Here is a 23,840-nt window from a genome sequence, read left to right on the forward strand (position 1 = left end):
TGGACATTAATGTAAATTATCTGTTTAATGTACCAAAACTTGATATCCATTACAGATAGATAGCACTTTATCATTATTAATAAAGTATTGTATCATGTTTTCTCTATGTTCTTTCCAATGAACTTGAAGAGGAAATAAAAGAAACAAGACTGTCAGTCTAAATTCTTTATTTGAATGAATGATTTATATTTGAGGAATATTGTACGTGAGCGTAAAGGGAGAATTCTCACTGATTGCACAGCCCGGAACCAAAGTGACGGGGGAAATGGAGCTCGCCCGGACACATTGACAGAAGAACACATTTCTGTTTAGATTCTCACATGTGTGGCCAGCAAGACCGTTGGCTAAAACTATTTGATCGCTTTTTCGGTTTACCTCTCAAAATAAGATGGGGAAGAAACGGTCGAGTGAAGTGGATGAGTCCAAAACGCATGTGAAGAAAGTTAAAGTATCTGAGACAGCAGAGTTTAATGGAACCGTTTTTAAAGCCATGTTGAAGGAGCCGACCAAGGCAATGAAGGGTGAGTGGCAGCGTCGCTATTAGCTACTAGGCTCATTGACGCAACACTAGACATTTTTTGTGGCACAAACAATCATGCCTACACAATGTTAGGATGTTGGTAAAGAATCGCAACATGCATCTTCTTAGCCTCATCAAAAGTCCTTGCGAGACAATATTTCATCGAACTTCTTTCTACAAGCAATTCTCTACCTACAACGACGCAATAACGTATTGTTCTCAACATGGCAGTGATAGGATTTCACTCTTTGTTTTACACTCTGCAACAAACAAACAAAAAATGTATGTCAATTATCAAAGGTACTAGTTGTATTTGTCGTTGAATATGTCATTACTAAACAACTACTGTCTGTTTTCTTTTTAAAAACGTGTTCTCTCTGCACTGCAGGCTTGGATACATTCATCACCACAGCGAAGAAGCTGCCGTGTCCTGACCTGTATGACGTTGTTGAGGGTTACATCAAGATCTCCATGGAGTGCTCTGAGATATTCAAACTGCTGGAGGGAGACAAGCAGATGGAGAGTGAAGTATGGAGAGTACTAGCATTAGCTTCTGTCAGTCTCCTGTTCACTGGAAATCAGTCATATATATATATATATATATACACACACACCATGTAATAATCTGTTAGACATCACATTGTCCTTGTCTCTGTCCAGATGTTGGTGATCTTCCAGAGTTTGGAGATGATTCTGCTGCGTACGGCCAGTGATCTCTCTCATTTCAGCATGGTGGGATCCACTATAGTCAAGAAGGTTGTCTCCAGCTATATGAAACTCATACAGACATCCCTACACTCAGAGAACCACAGGTATGTTGGAACACGAAGCAACTTTTGTTTGAATGAAATCCAGATTTTTTTGTGTGTGTGTGTGTGTGTGTGTGTGTGTGTGTGTGTGTGTGTGTGTGTGTGTGTGTGTGTGTGTGTGTGTGTGTGTGTGTGTGTGTGTGGTGCGTGCGTAGGTGTGTGTGTGCGTAGGTGTGTGTGTGCGTAGGTGTGTGTGTGCGTAGGTGTGTGTGTGTGTGCGCGTCTCTCATTCTAACATAGTGTTGTCATTTCTTCTGAGCCAGGTTTGTCCGTCAGTGCCTGAGCTTCCTGTCAGCCATGGTGTCCCAGGGAGCGGACACAGCCAGGGAAGTCTTCAGCCACTTCCACTTCACCAAAGGCCTGTCTGCTTTGGCCAAGAGGAAGGATAAGATGGTAAGAGACCTGGTCAGTGTCTGTGTCCATCCTAAATGGCACTCTATTCCCTATATAGTGCATTACTTTTGACCAGGGTCCATAGGGAATAGGGCGCCGTTTGGGACGCTCCCTCTGTATGAGGGTTTATAGTTCTCTTTTAGTGTTGTTGAAAACCCACTTGGTTTATAGTTCTCTTTAGTGTCAATATGTCATCCTCCTGACTGTTTGAGCTGACCAGGAAAAACTATGTCCCAAAAACTACTATGTCCCAACCAGGGCTTGGATTGAGGTTATAATGATACTTCTCTAATGACTGGTATTCTGTGATCTCTCTCTCTCTAGGGTAAACCTGATGTCCGCATGGCTTACACCCAGTTTGCCCTCTCCTTCCTGGTCTCTGGTGACAACGCTACTATTGGACAACTACTGGAGATGAAAGGTCAGGATTATACTGCATTTCAAAATGACAGAAAATACAACAAGAATATTACAAATAAAATAAGCTTGAGAATATAGGCCTGCCTTCCCCTTGTCTGAAGGAGGATCCTATCACCACTGTAGGAATATAGGCCTGCCTTCCCCTTGTCTGAAGGAGGATCCTATCACCACTGTAGGAATATAGGCCTGCCTTCCCCTTGTCTGAAGGAGGATCCTATCACCACTGTAGGAATATAGGCCTGCCTTCCCCTTGTCTGAAGGAGGATCCTATCACCACTGTAGGAATATAGGCCTGCCTTCCCCCGTGTCTGAAGGAGGATCCTATCACCACTGTAGGAATATAGGCCTGCCTTCCCCTTGTCTGAAGGAGGATCCTATCACCACTGTAGGAATATAGGCCTGCCTTCCCCCTTGTCTGAAGGAGGATCGTAATCACCACTGTAGGAATATAGGCCTGCCTTCCCCTTGTCTGAAGGAGGATCGTAATCACCACTGTAGGAATATAGGCCTGCCTTCCCCTTGTCTGAAGGAGGATCGTATCTCCACTGTAGGAATATAGGCCTGCCTTCCCCCTTGTCTGAAGGAGGATCGTAATCACCACTGTAGGAATATAGGCCTGCCTTCCCCTTGTCTGAAGGAGGATCGTATCACCACTGTAGGAATATAGGCCTGCCTTCCCCTTGTCTGAAGGAGGATCCTATCACCACTGTAGGAATAAAGGCCTGCCTTCCCCTTGTCTGAAGGAGGATCGTATCACCACTGTAGGAATATAGGCCTGCCTTTCCATTGTCTGAAGGAGGATCGTATCTCCACTGTAGGAATATAGGCCTGCCTTTCCATTGTCTGAAGGAGGATCGTATCTCCACTGTAGGAATATAGGCCTGCCTTCCCCTTGTCTGATGATGAAATGTTTTATTGTTTGTCAGATTTCCTGCCAGACATTCTAAGCAGCGGACTGAAGGAGGATCGTATATCCACTGTCAACCTGATTCTGTCTACTCTGCAGACTAAGGTAGGGCCTAATCTCTTGTCTCAGTGACTTTTCAGGGTAATGAATGAAAATGGCTATTTAGTCAGGATGATTAGGAGACATTATAAGGTGCTTGTACATACTTATGACAAGTATTATAGTACATTAATAACTGCATCGTAATGGTTTATACCTGCAGACTTTAAGTGATTATAATGTGTACGCTGGGAGTCGGGAAGCACGTTCAGGGAGTGTATTTAATAAACACAGAACAAAACAAACACGGGTAGCGTACAGACATGAACTCTGGAACAGTAACAATAACGCAGAGGGAAAGAGTAATCAGACAGGAAGAACCAAAGGGAGTGACAGATTTAGGGAAGGTAATCAGACAGGAAGAACCAAAGGGAGTGACAGATTTAGGGAAGGTAATCAGACAGGAAGAACCAAAGGGAGTGACAGATTTAGGGAAGGTAATCAGACAGGAAGAACCAAAGGGAGTGACAGATTTAGGGAAGGTAATCAGACAGGAAGAACCAAAGGGAGTGACAGATTTAGGGAAGGTAATCAGACAGGAAGAACCAAAGGGAGTGACAGATTTAGGGAAGGTAATCAGGTAGGAAGAACCAAAGGGAGTGACAGATTTAGGGAAGGTAATCAGACAGGAAGAACCAAAGGGAGTGACAGATTTAGGGAAGGTAATCAGACAGGAAGAACCAAAGGGAGTAACAGATTTAGGGAAGGTAATCAGACAGGAAGAACCAAAGGGAGTGACAGATTTAGGGAAGGTAATCAGACAGGAAGAACCAAAGGGAGTGACAGATTTAGGGAAGGTAATCAGGTAGGAAGAACCAAAGGGAGTGACAGATTTAGGGAAGGTAATCAGACAGGAAGAACCAAAGGGAGTGACAGATTTAGGGAAGGTAATCAGACAGGAAGAACCAAAGGGAGTGACAGATTTAGGGAAGGTAATCAGACAGGAAGAACCAAAGGGAGTGACAGATTTAGGGAAGGTAATCAGACAGGAAGAACCAAAGGGAGTGACAGATTTAGGGAAGGTAATCAGGTAGGAAGAACCAAAGGGAGTGACAGATTTAGGGAAGGTAATCAGGTAGGAAGAACCAAAGGGAGTGACAGATTTAGGGAAGGTAATCAGGTAGGAAGAACCAAAGGGAGTGACAGATTTAGGGAAGGTAATCAGGTAGGAAGAACCAAAGGGAGTGACAGATTTAGGGAAGGTAATCAGGTAGGAAGAACCAAAGGGAGTGACAGATTTAGGGAAGGTAATCAGGTAGGAAGAACCAAAGGGAGTGACAGATTTAGGGAAGGTAATCAGGTAGGAAGAACCAAAGGGAGTGACAGATTTAGGGAAGGTAATCAGGTAGGAAGAACCAAAGGGAGTGACAGATTTAGGGAAGGTAATCAGACAGGAAGAACCAAAGGGAGTGACAGATTTAGGGAAGGTAATCAGACAGGAAGAACCAAAGGGAGTGACAGATTTAGGGAGGGAGTGACAGATTTAGGGAAGGTAATCAGACAGGAAGAACCAAAGGGGAGTGACAGATTTAGGGAAGGTATCAGACAGGAAGAACCAAGGGAGTGACAGATTTAGGGAAGGTAATCAGACAGGAAGAACCAAAGGGAGTGACAGATTTAGGGAAGGTAATCAGACAGGAAGAACCAAAGGGAGTGACAGATTTAGGGAAGGTAATCAGGTAGGAAGAACCAAGGGAGTGACAGATTTAGGGAAGGTAATCAGTAGGAAGAACCAAGGGAGTGACAGATTTAGGGAAGGTAATCAGGTAGGAAGAACCAAAGGGAGTGACAGATTTAGGGAAGGTAATCAGGTAGGAAGAACCAAAGGGAGTGACAGATTTAGGGAAGGTAATCAGACAGGAAGAACCAAAGGGAGTGACAGATTTAGGGAAGGTAATCAGACAGGAAGAACCAAAGGGAGTGACAGATTTAGGGAAGGTAATCAGGTAGGAAGAACCAAAGGGAGTGACAGATTTAGGGAAGGTAATCAGGTAGGAAGAACCAAAGGGAGTGACAGATTTAGGGAAGGTAATCAGACAGGAAGAACCAAAGGGAGTGACAGATTTAGGGAAGGTAATCAGACAGGAAGAACCAAAGGGAGTGACAGATTTAGGGAAGGTAATCAGACAGGAAGAACCAAAGGGAGTGACAGATTTAGGGAAGGTAATCAGACAGGAAGAACCAAAGGGAGTGACAGATTTAGGGAAGGTAATCAGACAGGAAGAACCAAAGGGAGTGACAGATTTAGGGAAGGTAATCAGGTAGGAAGAACCAAAGGGAGTGACAGATTTAGGGAAGGTAATCAGGTAGGAAGAACCAAAGGGAGTGACAGATTTAGGGAAGGTAATCAGGTAGGAAGAACCAAAGGGAGTGACAGATTTAGGGAAGGTAATCAGGTAGGAAGAACCAAAGGGAGTGACAGATTTAGGGAAGGTAATCAGACAGGAAGAACCAAAGGGAGTGACAGATTTAGGGAAGGTAATCAGGTAGGAAGAACCAAAGGGAGTGACAGATTTAGGGAAGGTAATCAGACAGGAAGAACCAAAGGGAGTGACAGATTTAGGGAAGGTAATCAGACAGGAAGAACCAAAGGGAGTGACAGATTTAGGGAAGGTAATCAGACAGGAAGAACCAAAGGGAGTGACAGATTTAGGGAAGGTAATCAGACAGGAAGAACCAAAGGGAGTGACAGATTTAGGGAAGGTAATCAGACAGGAAGAACCAAAGGGAGTGACAGATTTAGGGAAGGTAATCAGGTAGGAAGAACCAAAGGGAGTGACAGATTTAGGGAAGGTAATCAGGTAGGAAGAACCAAAGGGAGTGACAGATTTAGGGAAGGTAATCAGGTAGGAAGAACCAAAGGGAGTGACAGATTTAGGGAAGGTAATCAGGTAGGAAGAACCAAAGGGAGTGACAGATTTAGGGAAGGTAATCAGGCAGGAAGAACCAAAGGGAGTGACAGATTTAGGGAAGGTAATCAGACAGGAAGAACCAAAGGGAGTGACAGATTTAGGGAAGGTAATCAGACAGGAAGAACCAAAGGGAGTGACAGATTTAGGGAAGGTAATCAGGCAGGAAGAACCAAAGGGAGTGACAGATTTAGGGAAGGTAATCAGACAGGAAGAACCAAAGGGAGTGACAGATTTAGGGAAGGTAATCAGGCAGGAAGAACCAAAGGGAGTGACAGATTTAGGGAAGGTAATCAGACAGGAAGAACCAAAGGGAGTGACAGATTTAGGGAAGGTAATCAGGCAGGAAGAACCAAAGGGAGTGACAGATTTAGGGAAGGTAATCAGAGGAAGAACCAAAGGGAGTGACAGATTTAGGAAGAACCAAAGGGAGTGACAGATTTAGGGAAGGTAATCAGACAGGAAGAACCAAAGGGAGTGACAGATTTAGGGAAGGTAATCAGACAGGAAGAACCAAAGGGAGTGACAGATTTAGGGAAGGTAATCAGACAGGAAGAACCAAAGGGAGTGACAGATTTAGGGAAGGTAATCAGACAGGAAGAACCAAAGGGAGTGACAGATTTAGGGAAGGTAATCAGACAGGAAGAACCAAAGGGAGTGACAGATTTAGGGAAGGTAATCAGACAGGAAGAACCAAAGGGAGTGACAGATTTAGGGAAGGTAATCAGACAGGAAGAACCAAAGGGAGTGACAGATTTAGGGAAGGTAATCAGACAGGAAGAACCAAAGGGAGTGACAGATTTAGGGAAGGTAATCAGACAGGAAGAACCAAAGGGAGTGACAGATTTAGGGAAGGTAATCAGGCAGGTTATGGAGTCCAGGTGAGGCTGATGAGGCGCTGGTGTGCTTAACGATAGTGACAGGTAAGCGTCATAATGAGCGGCCTGGTGACCTGGCGCGCCGGAGAGGGATTATGGGTGACAGGGATGTGTTTCCTCTGCTGTAGGTGGTCCAGCGACAGGCCATCAGTAAGACCCAGAAAGTGCGATTCTTCACCCCATCTCTCCTGGCCCAGATTGCATCTCTCTACAGGTGGAATGGCATTGTGGATGCAAGCACAGACGACAGCAAGGTAATGGATCTGTCCCCTAGTTCTCTATCTTATCTCCCCCTCTCTTTATCTCCCCCTCTCGCTATCTCCCCCTCTCTTTATCTCCCCCTCTCTTTATCTCCCCCTCTCTCTCTATCTCCCCCTCTCTCTCTATCTCCCCCTCTCTCTCTATCTCCCCCTCTCTCTCTATCTCCCCCTCTCTCTCTATCTCCCCCTCTCTCTCTATCTCCCCCTCTCTCGCTATCTCCCCCTCTCTCGCTATCTCCCCCTCTCTCTCGCTATCTCCCCCCCGCCTCCCCCTCTCTCGCTATCTCCCCCTCTCTCTCGCTATCTCCCCCTCTCTCTCGCTATCTCCCCCTCTCTCTCGCTATCTCCCCCTCTCTCTCGCTATCTCCCCCTCTCTCTCGCTATCTCCCCCTCTCTCTCGCTATCTCCCCCTCTCTCTCGCTATCTCCCCCTCTCTCTCGCTATCTCTCTCAGAGCTTTGGGCCAGTAACCGAAAGGTCACTGGTTTGAATCCCGGAGCCGACAAGATGAAAAATCTGTTGCTGTGCCCTCGAGCAAGGCACTTAACCCTAATCGCTCCAGGGGCGCTGGACAACGGTGACCCTGGCCGTGACCCCACTCCCTGGGGGTGTCTCGGGGGGGCATCGGGATATGCATGAAACACATTTCCGTTACACACTTGTACGAGGACAAATATAAGCATTATTATTATTCTCACTCACAATCATCACTGAGTGTCCATTTCTTCAGATGGCAGAGAATGCAGAGGAAGCAGGGAAGATGGTCGTGAGGAAACTGGTTCACAACTTCCTCCTGGATCTATGCTGCTCCAGGAAACACGGCATCAGTTTCTATGACCCCAGCTTTGGAACTGCCGGCAGGTCAGTCATGAATCTGATGCATCCTATCTCTCCTCTTTCTCTCCCCTCGCTCTCCTCTCTATCTGTCTGTTTTCTCTCCCATCTCTCATTCTCTCTGTTCTCTCTCTCTCCCCTCGGTCTCTCTCCTCTATCTCTCCTCTCTCTCTCTCCTCTGTGTTCTCTCTTCTCTCTTTCTATTTCTCCATCACCCTCCTGATCTTGTTGTGTGTCTGTCTGTACAGTAGACATAGACCTGATCTTGTTGTTGGTGTCTGTCTGTACAGTAGACATAGACCTGATCTTGTTGTGTGTCTGTCTGTACAGTAGACATAGACCTGATCTTGTTGTTGTGTGTCTGTCTGTACAGTAGACATAGACCTGATCTTGTTGTGTGTCTGTCTGTACAGTAGACATAGATCTGATCTTGTTGTTGTGTGTCTGTCTGTACAGTAGACATAGATCTGATCTTGTTGTGTGTCTGTCTGTACAGTAGACATAGACCTGATCTTGTTGTTGTGTGTCTGTCTGTACAGTAGACATAGACCTGATCTTGTTGTGTGTCTGTCTGTACAGTAGACATAGACCTGATCTTGTTGTTGTGTGTCTGTCTGTACAGTAGACATAGATCCTGATCTTGTTGTTGTGTGTCTGTCTGTACAGTAGACATAGACCTGATCTTGTTGTGTGTCTGTCTGTACAGTAGACATAGACCTGATCTTGTTGTTGTGTGTCTGTCTGTACAGTAGACATAGACCTGATCTTGTTGTTGTGTGTCTGTCTGTACAGTAGACATAGATCCTGATCTTGTTGTTGTGTGTCTGTCTGTACAGTAGACATAGACCTGATCTTGTTGTGTGTCTGTCTGTACAGTAGACATAGACCTGATCTTGTTGTGTGTCTGTCTGTACAGTAGACATAGACCTGATCTTGTTGTGTGTCTGTCTGTACAGTAGACATAGACCTGATCTTGTTGTTGTGTGTCTGTCTGTACAGTAGACATAGACCTGATCTTGTTGTTGTGTGTCTGTCTGTCTGTACAGTAGACATAGACCTGATCTTGTTGTTGTGTGTCTGTCTGTACAGTAGACATAGACCTGATCTTGTTGTTGTGTGTCTGTCTGTACAGTAGACATAGACCTGATCTTGTTGTTGTGTGTCTGTCTGTACAGTAGACATAGACCTGATCTTGTTGTTGTGTGTCTGTCTGTACAGTAGACATAGACCTGATCTTGTTGTTGTGTGTCTGTCTGTACAGTAGACATAGACCTGATCTTGTTGTTGTGTGTCTGTCTGTACAGTAGACATAGACCTGATCTTGTTGTTGTGTGTCTGTCTGTACAGTAGACATAGACCTGATCTTGTTGTTGTGTGTCTGTCTGTACAGTAGACATAGACCTGATCTTGTTGTTGTGTGTCTGTCTGTACAGTAGACATAGACCTGATCTTGTTGTTGTGTGTCTGTCTGTACAGTAGACATAGACCTGATCTTGTTGTTGTGTGTCTGTCTGTACAGTAGACATAGACCTGATCTTGTTGTGTGTCTGTCTGTACAGTAGACATAGACCTGATCTTGTTGTTGTGTGTCTGTCTGTACAGTAGACATAGACCTGATCTTGTTGTTGTGTGTCTGTCTGTACAGTAGACATAGACCTGATCTTGTTGTTGTGTGTCTGTCTGTACAGTAGACATAGACCTGATCTTGTTGTTGTGTGTCTGTCTGTACAGTAGACATAGACCTGATCTTGTTGTTGTGTGTCTGTCTGTACAGTAGACATAGACCTGATCTTGTTGTGTGTCTGTCTGTACAGTAGACATAGACCTGATCTTGTTGTGTGTCTGTCTGTACAGTAGACATAGACCTGATCTTGTTGTGTGTCTGTCTGTACAGTAGACATAGACCTGATCTTGTTGTTGTGTGTCTGTCTGTACAGTAGACATAGACCTGATCTTGTTGTTGTGTGTCTGTCTGTACAGTAGACATAGACCTGATCTTGTTGTTGTGTGTCTGTCTGTACAGTAGACATAGACCTGATCTTGTTGTTGTGTGTCTGTCTGTACAGTAGACATAGACCTGATCTTGTTGTTGTGTGTCTGTCTGTACAGTAGACATAGACCTGATCTTGTTGTGTGTCTGTCTGTACAGTAGACATAGATCTGATCTTGTTGTTGTGTGTCTGTCTGTACAGTAGACATAGATCTGATCTTGTTGTTGTGTGTCTGTCTGTACAGTAGACATAGACCTGATCTTGTTGTTGTGTGTCTGTCTGTACAGTAGACATAGACCTGATCTTGTTGTTGTGTGTCTGTCTGTACAGTAGACATAGACCTGATCTTGTTGTTGTGTGTCTGTCTGTACAGTAGACATAGACCTGATCTTGTTGTGTGTCTGTCTGTACAGTAGACATAGACCTGATCTTGTTGTTGTGTGTCTGTCTGTACAGTAGACATAGACCTGATCTTGTTGTTGTGTGTCTGTCTGTACAGTAGACATAGACCTGATCTTGTTGTTGTGTGTCTGTCTGTACAGGGCTGGTAACATTGTGCTCCTGCAGTTTGTGGTGGGGCTGAAACAGGCTACAGAGGATGACCTGGTCTCTGATCTGGTGGTCAATATACTCAGGGTCAGCCCTGACATCCTGCCCAGGTTCTTCAAGGAGACACAGTACTCCTTCACCCCTCGCCTCAAATCTGCCTGGACGGACAACATCACTCTGCTCAAGAAGGTTTTTATGAAACTGTTTGTTTCATTGTATTATTGGGTTTTATAAAGTTATTTTGTTACGTTTCAAACCTCGGGGACAGTTCTGTCTGTAACGTTTGGTACCAACAACATAGAGAATTCTAAGCTGTATTCTATTGTGTAAATGTATAGAGATCAGACATCGCAGTGAGACGGCATACAGAAATCAACAAACAAAATGGGAATCTGCCGAGACTGTCACCATTGGCCGTCCCTTGTCTCGTCGATCATAGGCACTGTCATTTTGCTAGCTGTTGTGACTACTCTCTCCTGTCTTTTCAGATCTACGAGTCTCAGCCAGAGGTATCCAAGGCCTTCCAGACCAGAGAGGTTGTCCCTCTGCCCCGCCTCCTGTCCATGGTGCTGGTGACATCACTTCCTCCCGTCTGTAACAAGGCCTTCTTCACGCAGGGCATCAACGTGAGTTCACGGGCGCCTCGCGTGTTACAGAATAATGGTTATTTAGCAGACTTTTCACTTTGGTGGTGATAACTGTTGCCCAATGTTTCCAGCTCTGGGCTGTTTACCCATCTTTCCTCTGTGTGTCTGTCCCAGTTTGCCAACGCGGTGGTGCAGCACACGACCTTGTCCCTCATGCCCTTCCTTCTGAAGAGAGCTCAGAGGAACATGGAGTTGTGTCTGGACCGCTCTGTGTGGCTCGCCTCTGATCTATACACCCCAGCCACCATGGAGGACTTCACACAGCAGTACAGGGAGGCGCTCGGCAAGGTAACAGACTTCACACAGCGGTACAGGGAGGTAACATACAGGACTTCACACAGCGGTACAGGGAGGTAACATACAGGACTTCACACAGCGGTACAGGGAGGTAACATACAGGCCTTCACACAGCGGTACAGGGAGGTAACATACAGGACTTCACACAGCGGTACAGGGAGGTAACATACAGGCCTTCACACAGCGGTACAGGGAGGTAACATACAGGACTTCACACAGCGGTACAGGGAGGTAACATACAGGACTTCACACAGCGGTACAGGGAGGTAACATACAGGACTTCACACAGCAGTACAGGGAGGTAACATACAGGACTTCACACAGCGGTACAGGACTTCACACAGCAGTACAGGGAGGTAACATACAGGACTTCACACAGCGGTACAGGGAGGTAACATACAGGACTTCACACAGCGGTACAGGGAGGTAACATACAGGACTTCACACAGCAGTACAGGGAGGTAACATACAGGACTTCACACAGCGGTACAGGGAGGTAACATACAGGACTTCACACAGCGGTACAGGGAGGTAACATACAGGACTTCACACAGCGGTACAGGGAGGTAACATACAGGACTTCACACAGCGGTACAGGGAGGCACTCGGCAAGGTAACAGACTTCACACAGCGGTACAGGGAGGTAACATACAGGACTTCACACAGCAGTACAGGGAGGTAACATACAGGACTTCACACAGCGGTACAGGGAGGTAACATACAGGACTTCACACAGCGGTACAGGGAGGTAACATACAGGACTTCACACAGCAGTACAGGGAGGTAACATACAGGACTTCACACAGCGGTACAGGACTTCACACAGCAGTACAGGGAGGTAACATACAGGACTTCACACAGCGGTACAGGGAGGTAACATACAGGACTTCACACAGCGGTACAGGGAGGTAACATACAGGACTTCACACAGCAGTACAGGGAGGTAACATACAGGACTTCACACAGCGGTACAGGGAGGTAACATACAGGACTTCACACAGCGGTACAGGACTTCACACAGCGGTACAGGGAGGCACTCGGCAAGGTAACAGACTTCACACAGCGGTACAGGGAGGTAACATACAGGACTTCACACAGCGGTACAGGGAGGTAACATACAGGACTTCACACAGCGGTACAGGGAGGTAACATACAGGACTTCACACAGCGGTACAGGGAGGTAACATACAGGCCTTCACACAGCGGTACAGGGAGGTAACATACAGGACTTCACACAGCGGTACAGGGAGGTAACATACAGGACTTCACACAGCGGTACAGGGAGGTAACATACAGGACTTCACACAGCGGTACAGGGAGGTAACATACAGGACTTCACACAGCGGTACAGGGAGGTAACATACAGGACTTCACACAGCGGTACAGGGAGGTAACATACAGGACTTCACACAGCGGTACAGGGAGGTAACATACAGGACTTCACACAGCGGTACAGGACTTCACACAGCGGTACAGGGAGGTAACATACAGGACTTCACACAGCAGTACAGGGAGGTAACATACAGGACTTCACACAGCGGTACAGGACTTCACACAGCGGTACAGGGAGGTAACATACAGGACTTCACACAGCGGTACAGGGAGGTAACATACAGGACTTCACACAGCAGTACAGGGAGGTAACATACAGGACTTCACACAGCGGTACAGGGAGGTAACATACAGGACTTCACACAGCGGTACAGGACTTCACACAGCGGTACAGGGAGGTAACATACAGGCCTTCACACAGCAGTACAGGGAGGTAACATACAGGACTTCACACAGCGGTACAGGGAGGTAACATACAGGACTTCACACAGCGGTACAGGGAGGTAACATACAGGACTTCACACAGCGGTACAGGGAGGTAACATACAGGACTTCACACAGCGGTACAGGGAGGTAACATACAGGACTTCACACAGCAGTACAGGGAGGTAACATACAGGACTTCACACAGCGGTACAGGGAGGTAACATACAGGACTTCACACAGCGGTACAGGGAGGTAACATACAGGACTTCACACAGCGGTACAGGGAGGTAACATACAGGACTTCACACAGCGGTACAGGGAGGTAACATACAGGACTTCACACAGCGGTACAGGATTTCACACAGCAGTACAGGGAGGTAACATACAGGACTTCACACAGCGGTACAGGGAGGTAACATACAGGACTTCACACAGCGGTACAGGGAGGTAACATACAGGACTTCACACAGCGGTACAGGGAGGTAACATACAGGACTTCACACAGCGGTACAGGGAGGTAACATACAGGACTTCACACAGCGGTACAGGGAGGTAACATACAGGACTTCACACAGCGGTACAGGGAGGTAACATACAGGACTTCACACAGCGGTACAGGGAGGTAACATACAGGACTTCACACAGCAGTACAGGGAGGTATCATACAGGACTTCACACAGCGGTACAGGACTTCACACAGCAGTACAGGGAGGTAACATACAGGACTTCACACAGCAGTACAGGGAGGTAACATACAGGCCTTCACACAGCGGTACAGGACTTCACACAGCGGTACAGGGAGGTAACATACAGGACTTCACACAGCGGTACAGGACTTCACACAGCGGTACAGGGAGGTAACATACAGGACTTCACACAGCGGTACAGGGAGGTAACATACAGGACTTCACACAGCGGTACAGGGAGGTAACATACAGGACTTCACACAGCGGTACAGGGAGGTAACATACAGGACTTCACACAGCAGTACAGGACTTCACACAGCGGTACAGGGAGGTAACATACAGGACTTCACACAGCGGTACAGGACTTCACACAGCGGTACAGGGAGGTAACATACAGGACTTCACACAGCGGTACAGGACTTCACACAGCGGTACAGGGAGGTAACATACAGGACTTCACACAGCAGTACAGGGAGGTAACATACAGGACTTCACACAGCGGTACAGGGAGGTAACATACAGGACTTCACACAGCGGTACAGGGAGGTAACATACAGGACTTCACACAGCGGTACAGGGAGGTAACATACAGGACTTCACACAGCGGTACAGGGAGGTAACATACAGGACTTCACACAGCGGTACAGGGAGGTAACATACAGGACTTCACACAGCAGTACAGGGAGGTAACATACAGGACTTCACACAGCAGTACAGGGAGGTAACATACAGGACTTCACACAGCAGTACAGGGAGGTAACATACAGGACTTCACACAGCAGTACAGGGAGGTAACATACAGGACTTCACACAGCGGTACAGGACTTCACACAGCGGTACAGGGAGGTAACATACAGGACTTCACACAGCGGTACAGGGAGGTAACATACAGGACTTCACACAGCGGTACAGGGAGGTAACATACAGGACTTCACACAGCGGTACAGGGAGGTAACATACAGGACTTCACACAGCGGTACAGGGAGGTAACATACAGGACTTCACACAGCGGTACAGGGAGGTAACATACAGGACTTCACACAGCGGTACAGGGAGGTAACATACAGGACTTCACACAGCGGTACAGGGAGGTAACATACAGGACTTCACACAGCGGTACAGGGAGGTAACATACAGGACTTCACACAGCGGTACAGGGAGGTAACATACAGGACTTCACACAGCGGTACAGGGAGGTAACATACAGGACTTCACACAGCGGTACAGGGAGGTAACATACAGGACTTCACACAGCGGTACAGGGAGGTAACATACAGGACTTCACACAGCGGTACAGGGAGGTAACATACAGGACTTCACACAGCGGTACAGGGAGGTAACATACAGGACTTCACACAGCGGTACAGGGAGGTAACATACAGGACTTCACACAGCGGTACAGGGAGGTATCATACAGGACTTCACACAGCGGTACAGGGAGGTATCATACAGGACTTCACACAGCGGTACAGGGAGGTAACATACAGGACTTCACACAGCGGTACAGGGAGGTAACATACAGGACTTCACACAGCGGTACAGGGAGGTAACATACAGGACTTCACACAGCAGTACAGGGAGGTAACATACAGGACTTCACACAGCGGTACAGGACTTCACACAGCGGTACAGGACTTCACACAGCAGTACAGGGAGGTATCATACAGGACTTCACACAGCGGTACAGGGAGGTATCATACAGGACTTCACACAGCGGTACAGGGAGGTAACATACAGGACTTCACACAGCGGTACAGGACTTCACACAGCGGTACAGGGAGGTAACATACAGGACTTCACACAGCAGTACAGGGAGGTAACATACAGGACTTCACACAGCGGTACAGGGAGGTATCATACAGGACTTCACACAGCGGTACAGGGAGGTATCATACAGGACTTCACACAGCGGTACAGGGAGGTATCATACAGGACTTCACACAGCGGTACAGGACTTCACACAGCGGTACAGGGAGGTAACATACAGGACTTCACACAGCGGTACAGGGAGGTAACATACAGGACTTCACACAGCAGTACAGGGAGGTAACATACAGGACTTCACACAGCGGTACAGGACTTCACACAGCGGTACAGGGAGGTAACATACAGGACTTCACACAGCGGTACAGGGAGGTAACATACAGGACTTCACACAGCAGTACAGGACTTCACACAGCGGTACAGGGAGGTATCATACAGGACTTCACACAGCGGTACAGGGAGGTAACATACAGGACTTCACACAGCGGTACAGGGAGGTAACATACAGGACTTCACACAGCAGTACAGGACTTCACACAGCGGTACAGGGAGGTAACATACAGGACTTCACACAGCGGTACAGGACTTCACACAGCGGTACAGGGAGGTAACATACAGGACTTCACACAGCAGTACAGGGAGGTAACATACAGGACTTCACACAGCGGTACAGGGAGGTAACATACAGGACTTCACACAGCGGTACAGGGAGGTAACATACAGGACTTCACACAGCGGTACAGGACTTCACACAGCGGTACAGGGAGGTAACATACAGGACTTCACACAGCAGTACAGGGAGGTAACATACAGGACTTCACACAGCGGTACAGGACTTCACACAGCGGTACAGGGAGGTAACATACAGGACTTCACACAGCGGTACAGGGAGGTAACATACAGGACTTCACACAGCAGTACAGGGAGGTAACATACAGGACTTCACACAGCGGTACAGGGAGGTAACATACAGGACTTCACACAGCGGTACAGGGAGGTAACATACAGGACTTCACACAGCGGTACAGGGAGGTAACATACAGGACTTCACACAGCAGTACAGGGAGGTAACATACAGGACTTCACACAGCAGTACAGGACTTCACACAGCGGTACAGGGAGGTAACATACAGGACTTCACACAGCGGTACAGGGAGGTAACATACAGGACTTCACACAGCGGTACAGGGAGGTAACATACAGGACTTCACACAGCGGTACAGGGAGGTAACATACAGGACTTCACACAGCGGTACAGGGAGGTAACATACAGGACTTCACACAGCGGTACAGGGAGGTAACATACAGGACTTCACACAGCGGTACAGGACTTCACACAGCAGTACAGGGAGGTACAGGTAGGTAACATACAGGACTTCACACAGCAGTACAGGGAGGTAACATACAGGACTTCACACAGCGGTACAGGGAGGTAACATACAGGACTTCACACAGCGGTACAGGGAGGTATTATACAGGACTTCACACAGCGGTACAGGGAGGTATCATACAGGACTTCACACAGCGGTACAGGGAGGTAACATACAGGACTTCACACAGCAGTACAGGGAGGTAACATACAGGACTTCACACAGCGGTACAGGGAGGTAACATACAGGACTTCACACAGCAGTACAGGGAGGTAACATACAGGACTTCACACAGCGGTACAGGACTTCACACAGCGGTACAGGACTTCACACAGCGGTACAGGACTTCACACAGCAGTACAGGGAGGTATCATACAGGACTTCACACAGCGGTACAGGGAGGTATCATACAGGACTTCACACAGCGGTACAGGGAGGTAACATACAGGACTTCACACAGCGGTACAGGACTTCACACAGCGGTACAGGGAGGTAACATACAGGACTTCACACAGCGGTACAGGGAGGTAACATACAGGACTTCACACAGCAGTACAGGGAGGTAACATACAGGACTTCACACAGCGGTACAGGGAGGTAACATACAGGACTTCACACAGCAGTACAGGGAGGTAACATACAGGACTTCACACAGCGGTACAGGACTTCACACAGCGGTACAGGGAGGTATCATACAGGACTTCACACAGCGGTACAGGGAGGTAACATACAGGACTTCACACAGCGGTACAGGGAGGTAACATACAGGACTTCACACAGCGGTACAGGGAGGTAACATACAGGACTTCACACAGCGGTACAGGGAGGTAACATACAGGACTTCACACAGCGGTACAGGGAGGTATCATACAGGACTTCACACAGCGGTACAGGGAGGTAACATACAGGACTTCACACAGCGGTACAGGGAGGTATCATACAGGACTTCACACAGCGGTACAGGGAGGTAACATACAGGACTTCACACAGCGGTACAGGGAGGTAACATACAGGACTTCACACAGCGGTACAGGGAGGTAACATACAGGACTTCACACAGCAGTACAGGGAGGTAACATACAGGACTTCACACAGCGGTACAGGACTTCACACAGCGGTACAGGGAGGTAACATACAGGCCTTCACACAGCAGTACAGGGAGGTAACATAAAGGACTTCACACAGCGGTACAGGGAGGTAACATACAGGACTTCACACAGCAGTACAGGGAGGTAACATACAGGACTTCACACAGCGGTACAGGACTTCACACAGCGGTACAGGGAGGTAACATACAGGACTTCACACAGCAGTACAGGGAGGTAACATACAGGACTTCACACAGCGGTACAGGGAGGTAACATACAGGACTTCACACAGCGGTACAGGACTTCACACAGCGGTACAGGGAGGTAACATACAGGACTTCACACAGCGGTACAGGGAGGTAACATACAGGACTTCACACAGCGGTACAGGGAGGTAACATACAGGACTTCACACAGCGGTACAGGGAGGTAACGTACAGGACTTCACACAGCGGTACAGGACTTCACACAGCAGTACAGGGAGGTAACATAGACTTTTATGTTTACTGTAGTTATATTGTATATACTGTATGTTGACTTTGTCTAAACTCCTGTCTGTAGTCTGTCTGCCTTGTCTGTCTGTCTGTAGTCTGTCTGTATATGTATCTATTGCTGGCAGCACTAATTCACTTAGTGAAATTCCAGGTTTGTGTAAATGTACTTGGAGAATAAAAGTGATTCTGTAGATTTAGTACTGTAGTCCTACTGTAGTACTGTAAACCTACTGTACTACTGTGGACCTACTGTACTACTGTGGAGCTACTGGGAAAGACAACATACAGTCGACCTCCTACCTACTGTAGAACTGTGGACCTACTGTAGAACTGTGGACCTACTGTAGGACTGTGGACCTACTGTAGAACTGTGGACCTACTGGGGTAGACAACATACAGTAGACCTCCTAGCTACTAAACTAAATGCAATACTGCCCATGTAGAGCCAATGATAAGCACCTTTTATCTGACTGAATGACCACTCTGCACCAGCAAACAGGTTCTCTCACACTGACTGCTGCACAACGTCAACAGAGTGAAGGAGATCAACTGAACTCAGGGGGGGGGGCGTCCATGTTCTCTCTGTAGGTTCTACCGGACATGACCAGCATCGTGTCCAAATGGCAGTCGCTGACCAAGAAGGAGAAAGGAGGGAAGGAAGGGAAGAAGGAAGGAGATGTCAAAGAGGAGGCAGCTAAAGTTCAACAACCTGGTAGATGTCTTATATTCTAATATATTTACAGTCAGTGGATTGTTCTCTTCCTTAGAATTATAATTCTAACTCTCTCTTCATACATCGTGGAAATAGACCTAGTCCTTAACCAATATGGTGTTTTTCCTCATTTCTATATTGTCCTGACTAACTCTCTTTAATTGAACAAGGGGTGACTGACTGACTCTCTCCTGTCTCTCTCTTCCCGTGCGTCTGTCTGTTTGTCTGTCGCATCTGTTTGTCTGTCGCATCTGTCTGTCTGTCTCTACTGTCTGTCTCTACTGTCTGTCTCTACTGTCTGTCTCTACTGTCTGTCTCTACTGTCTGTCTCATCTGTCTGTCTCTACTGTCTGTCTCATCTGTCTGTCTCTACTGTCTGTCTCATCTGTCTGTCTGTCTCTACTGTCTGTCTCTACTGTCTGTCTCTACTGTCTGTCGCATCTGTCTGTCGCATCTGTCTGTCGCATCTGTCTGTCTCTACTGTCTGTCTCTACTGTCTGTCTCATCTGTCTGTCTCTCTCTCTTTCCCATCTCTCTGTCTTTCCCATCTATCTGTCTGTCTGTCTTTCCCATCTATCTGTCTGTCTGTCTTTCCCATCTATCTGTCTGTCTGTCTTTCCCGTCTGTCTGTCTCGTCTTTCCCGTCTGTCTGTCTGTCTGTCTCGTCTTTCCCGTCTGTCTGTCTGTCTTTCCCGTCTGTCTGTCTGTCTCTCCCGTCTGTCTGTCTTTCCCGTCTGTCTGTCTGTCTGTCTGTCTGTCTCTCCCGTCTGTCTCGTCTTTCCCGTCTGTCTGTCTTTCCCGTCTGTCTGTCTGTCTGTCTGTCTGTCTCTCCCATCTGTCTCTGTCTCTCCTTTCTCCTCCAGCCCCGTCAGTCCCCGAGTCTCCAGAGGTCATCCTCCTGAAGGCCCTCATCCTTCAGGTCATGTGTCTCTACCAGAAGGTGGTACCCCATCTGGTCAGCCAGAGCAAGTTTGACTTCAGCAAGCTGCTCAAAGGTACTGCTCTATAAACTCTATGGATGGACGATCGATTGATTCATCGATTGATTGATCTGTTAAAAATATGGAAGTTGCCGCCTTGATGTACTAACAGAATGTTAAAATCCATTAATTTGCCTTCCGTTCTGTTACTACATTAACACAACTTCTGTATTATCCCATCGTTCTGAGTATCCATACTGCTATCCAAAAAGGCCTGTGAAATCATCCACTGATTGTGTCAATCTTCAGGGATCATGTCCAAGTAAATGTTTAGTTTTAAAGGTATTGTATTTTGTCTCTCTCTCCAGGTATCGTGTCAGAGAAAGGTATGAGAGAGGAGGTCCCTCCAGTCCTTCAACACCAGATACTACAACTGGCCCTTGACCTGCCGGCCAGCAGATTCTCCTGGTTCAGAGTTCAGGTGAGACCGTTATAGATCGGGGTGTGTTTGCTGTTATCACCTGGTTCAGGGGAGCTTCTAGACCTGGTTCAGGGGAACTTCTAGACCTGCTTCACCTGGTTCAGGGGAGCTTCTAGACCTGGTTCAGGGGAACTTCTAGACCTGCTTCACCTGGTACAGGTGAGCATCCAGACCAGCAAGTTATCACCTGGTTCAGGGGAGCTTCTAGACCAGCAAGTTATCACCTGGTTCACCTGGTTCAGGGGAGCTAATATCCCCTATAAGGAGCATGGAACAGACCAGGGGTTGTACTGTCTGCCATCTCCTAGAGGGGTTTCAAAGGAAAGGTGAGACTATGGCAACAGTAAATGGCTGTTATTTTCAGGGGCCCAACTTTGGTTTTTGGAAGTGGTAGGGACATAACCTTGCAGGGATCTGGGGGGGCTCTCTCAGGTAATTTGTTAACCTCCCCCTGTTATTGTAATGGTGAGAAGTTGCCAGAGGGCGCCAGAGGGCGGGCCGGTGGCGCCAGAGGGCGGGCCGGTGCGCCGGGGCGGGCCGGGGCGCAGAGGGCGGGCCGGTGGCGCCAGAGGGCGGGCCGGTGGCGCCAGAGGGCGGGCCGGTGGCGCCAGAGGGCGGGCCGGGGCGCCGGGGCGGGCCGGTGGCGCCGGGAAGGCGCTGTGATTCATATCATAGGCATAAGCTGTAGTGCTCTTTTTACTTGTACACAATATAGCTGGATCGCCCCGTCCTGCCCCCTAAGGGCCCACCGCCCTACAGCAACCCAACACACCCCACTCAGCTTTAGGATCTTAGAGAAACATTCATTATTGGTTCCAGGTGTGTTAGGTCGAAGCCAGAGTGTCAACCTCAGTCCTGGCCCAGGTCAGACCCCCCCCAGGGCCAGGACTGAGCAGCCCAGCAGCTAGGGATTGCCTAAATAGGTATCTCCCCTGACGTGGGCATGTTGTCAATACAGACTCCTGTAGTCGTATAGTATTCCATATAGGGCATCCAAACCCTATGAAAGTTGCACAGTGTACCCTTAATCTGGTAATAAATCAAATCTAGTGATATATATATACATATACAGTACCGGTCTTTATTTTTACTATTTTCATTGTAGAATAATAGTGAAGACATCAAAACTATGAAATTACACATATGGAATTATGTTAAAAAAAAATATGTAAAAATAAAAAATTGTCACTCTTTGCCTTGATGACAGTTTTGCACACTCTTGGCATTCTCTCAACCATCTTCACCTGGAATGCTTTTCCAACAGTCTTGGAGTTCTCACATATGCTGAGCACTTGTTGGCTGCTTTTCCTTCACTCTGCGGTCCAACTCATCCAAACCATCTCAATTGGGTTGAGGTCGGGTAATTGTGGAGGCCAGGTCATCTGATGCAGCACCCTGCTTCTTGGTCAAATAGCCCTTACACAGCCTGGAGGTGTGTTGGGTCATTGTCCTGTTGAAAAACAAATGATAGTCCCACTAAGCCCAAACCAGATGGGATGGCATATCGCTGCAGAATGCTGTGATAGCCATGCTGGTTAAGCGTGCCTTGAAATCTAAACAAATCACTAATAGTGTCACCAGCAAAGCACCATCACACCTCCTCCTCCATGCTTCACGGTGGGAACCACACATGCGGAGATCATCCGTTCACCTACTCTGTGTCTCACGCTCTGAGGTGTCTGTATGATCCTTCAGCATGCCTCTTTTTGCATCACAGTGCAATAATAAAACTGTGGGGGGGGGGGGGGACAAAAATGCAATTTCAGAATGTGTGTGTGTGGGGGGGGGGGGGGGGGGGGGGTCATGTCTCCCCAGTGAAAGTTTTGTCCCTGGTTATTTGTGAAGTCTCCTTTTCATAACCTTGTAGTCATTCCATTTTGCTCCTTGTGTTGTCTCTGTCAGGATCATGTGGAGACAGGCTCTGGGGAGATGTCTGTGTTCTTCTTGCTCCTCAAGATGTTTGTGAGCAGCACCAACAGCCACCTGAAGATCTCCACCAAGAAACTGGTGGTGAAGGTGAGCAGACCTACTGCCTCAGTTCCGTCCGGGTTTCAATCACACACTGGCTTTGTCCTAAATGGCACTCCGTTCTCTAACATAGTGTACTACTTTTGACCAGTGGTGTAAAGTACTTAAGTAAAAAATACTTTAAAGTACTACTTATGTCATTTTTTTGGGGGTATCTGTACTTTACTATTTATATATATATATATTTTTTTACTATTGATAACTTTTACTTCACTACATTCAGAATGAAAATAATGTCTGTACATTTTCCTTGACACCTAAAAGTACTCGTTACATGTAGAATGCTTAGCAGAACAGGAAAATGGTCAAATTCACACACTTATCAAGAGAACATCCCTGGTCGTCCCTACTGTCTCTGATCTGGAGGACTCACTAAACAGAGAACATCCCTGGTCATCCCTACTGCCTCTGATCTGGAGGACTCACTAAACAGAGAACATCCCTGGTCGTCCCTACTGCCTCTGATCTGGAGGACTCACTAAACAGAGAACATCCCTGGTCATCCCTACTGCCTCTGATCTGGAGGACTCACTAAACAGAGAACATCCCTGGTCATCCCTACTGCCTCTGATCTGGAGGACTCACTAAACAGAGAACATCCCTGGTCGTCCCTACTACCTCTGATCTGGAGGACTCACTAAACAGAGAACATCCCTGGTCATCCCTACTGCCTCTGATCTGGAGGACTCACTAAACAGAGAACATCCCTGGTCATCCCTACTGCCTCTGATCTGGAGGACTCACTAAACAGAGAACATCCCTGGTCATCCCTACTGCCTCTGATCTGGAGGACTCACTAAACAGAGAACATCTCTGGTCGTCCCTACAGCCTCTGATCTGGAGGACTCACTAAACAGAGAACATCCCTGGTCATCCCTACTGCCTCTGATCTGGAGGACTCACTAAACAGAGAATATCCCTGGTCATCCCTACTGCCTCTGATCTGGAGGACTCACTAAACAGAGAACATCCCTGGTCGTCCCTACTACCTCTGATCTGGAGGACTCACTAAACAGAGAACATCCCT

The 23,840-nt window shown here is 47.6% G+C and overlaps 1 protein-coding gene across 4 annotated transcripts in view; it reads left to right on the forward strand.

The window, feature by feature from the left end:
• The first annotated feature begins 278 nt into the window (after positions 1 to 278).
• urb1 (URB1 ribosome biogenesis homolog) overlaps positions 279 to 23,840 on the forward strand; it is a 69,410-nt gene continuing 45,848 nt past the window's right edge. For all 4 annotated transcript variants that reach the window (XM_082956503.1, XM_082956502.1, XM_082956501.1 and 1 more), the window contains exons 1-15: positions 279 to 521; positions 909 to 1,048; positions 1,181 to 1,332; positions 1,593 to 1,722; positions 2,047 to 2,143; positions 3,069 to 3,154; positions 7,064 to 7,189; positions 7,925 to 8,055; positions 10,562 to 10,757; positions 11,057 to 11,194; positions 11,330 to 11,503; positions 19,261 to 19,384; positions 20,248 to 20,379; positions 20,673 to 20,785; positions 22,688 to 22,801. In XM_082956503.1, coding sequence (XP_082812629.1) covers positions 389 to 521; positions 909 to 1,048; positions 1,181 to 1,332; positions 1,593 to 1,722; positions 2,047 to 2,143; positions 3,069 to 3,154; positions 7,064 to 7,189; positions 7,925 to 8,055; positions 10,562 to 10,757; positions 11,057 to 11,194; positions 11,330 to 11,503; positions 19,261 to 19,384; positions 20,248 to 20,379; positions 20,673 to 20,785; positions 22,688 to 22,801 — 1,986 coding nt within the window. In that variant the 5' untranslated portion in view covers positions 279 to 388. The remainder of the gene's footprint in view (positions 522 to 908; positions 1,049 to 1,180; positions 1,333 to 1,592; positions 1,723 to 2,046; positions 2,144 to 3,068; positions 3,155 to 7,063; positions 7,190 to 7,924; positions 8,056 to 10,561; positions 10,758 to 11,056; positions 11,195 to 11,329; positions 11,504 to 19,260; positions 19,385 to 20,247; positions 20,380 to 20,672; positions 20,786 to 22,687; positions 22,802 to 23,840) is intronic.

This window comes from Salmo salar, chromosome 09 (assembly GCF_965601325.2).
Source record: "Salmo salar chromosome 09, fSalSal1, whole genome shotgun sequence".
NCBI classification, from domain to species: domain Eukaryota; kingdom Metazoa; phylum Chordata; class Actinopteri; order Salmoniformes; family Salmonidae; genus Salmo; species Salmo salar.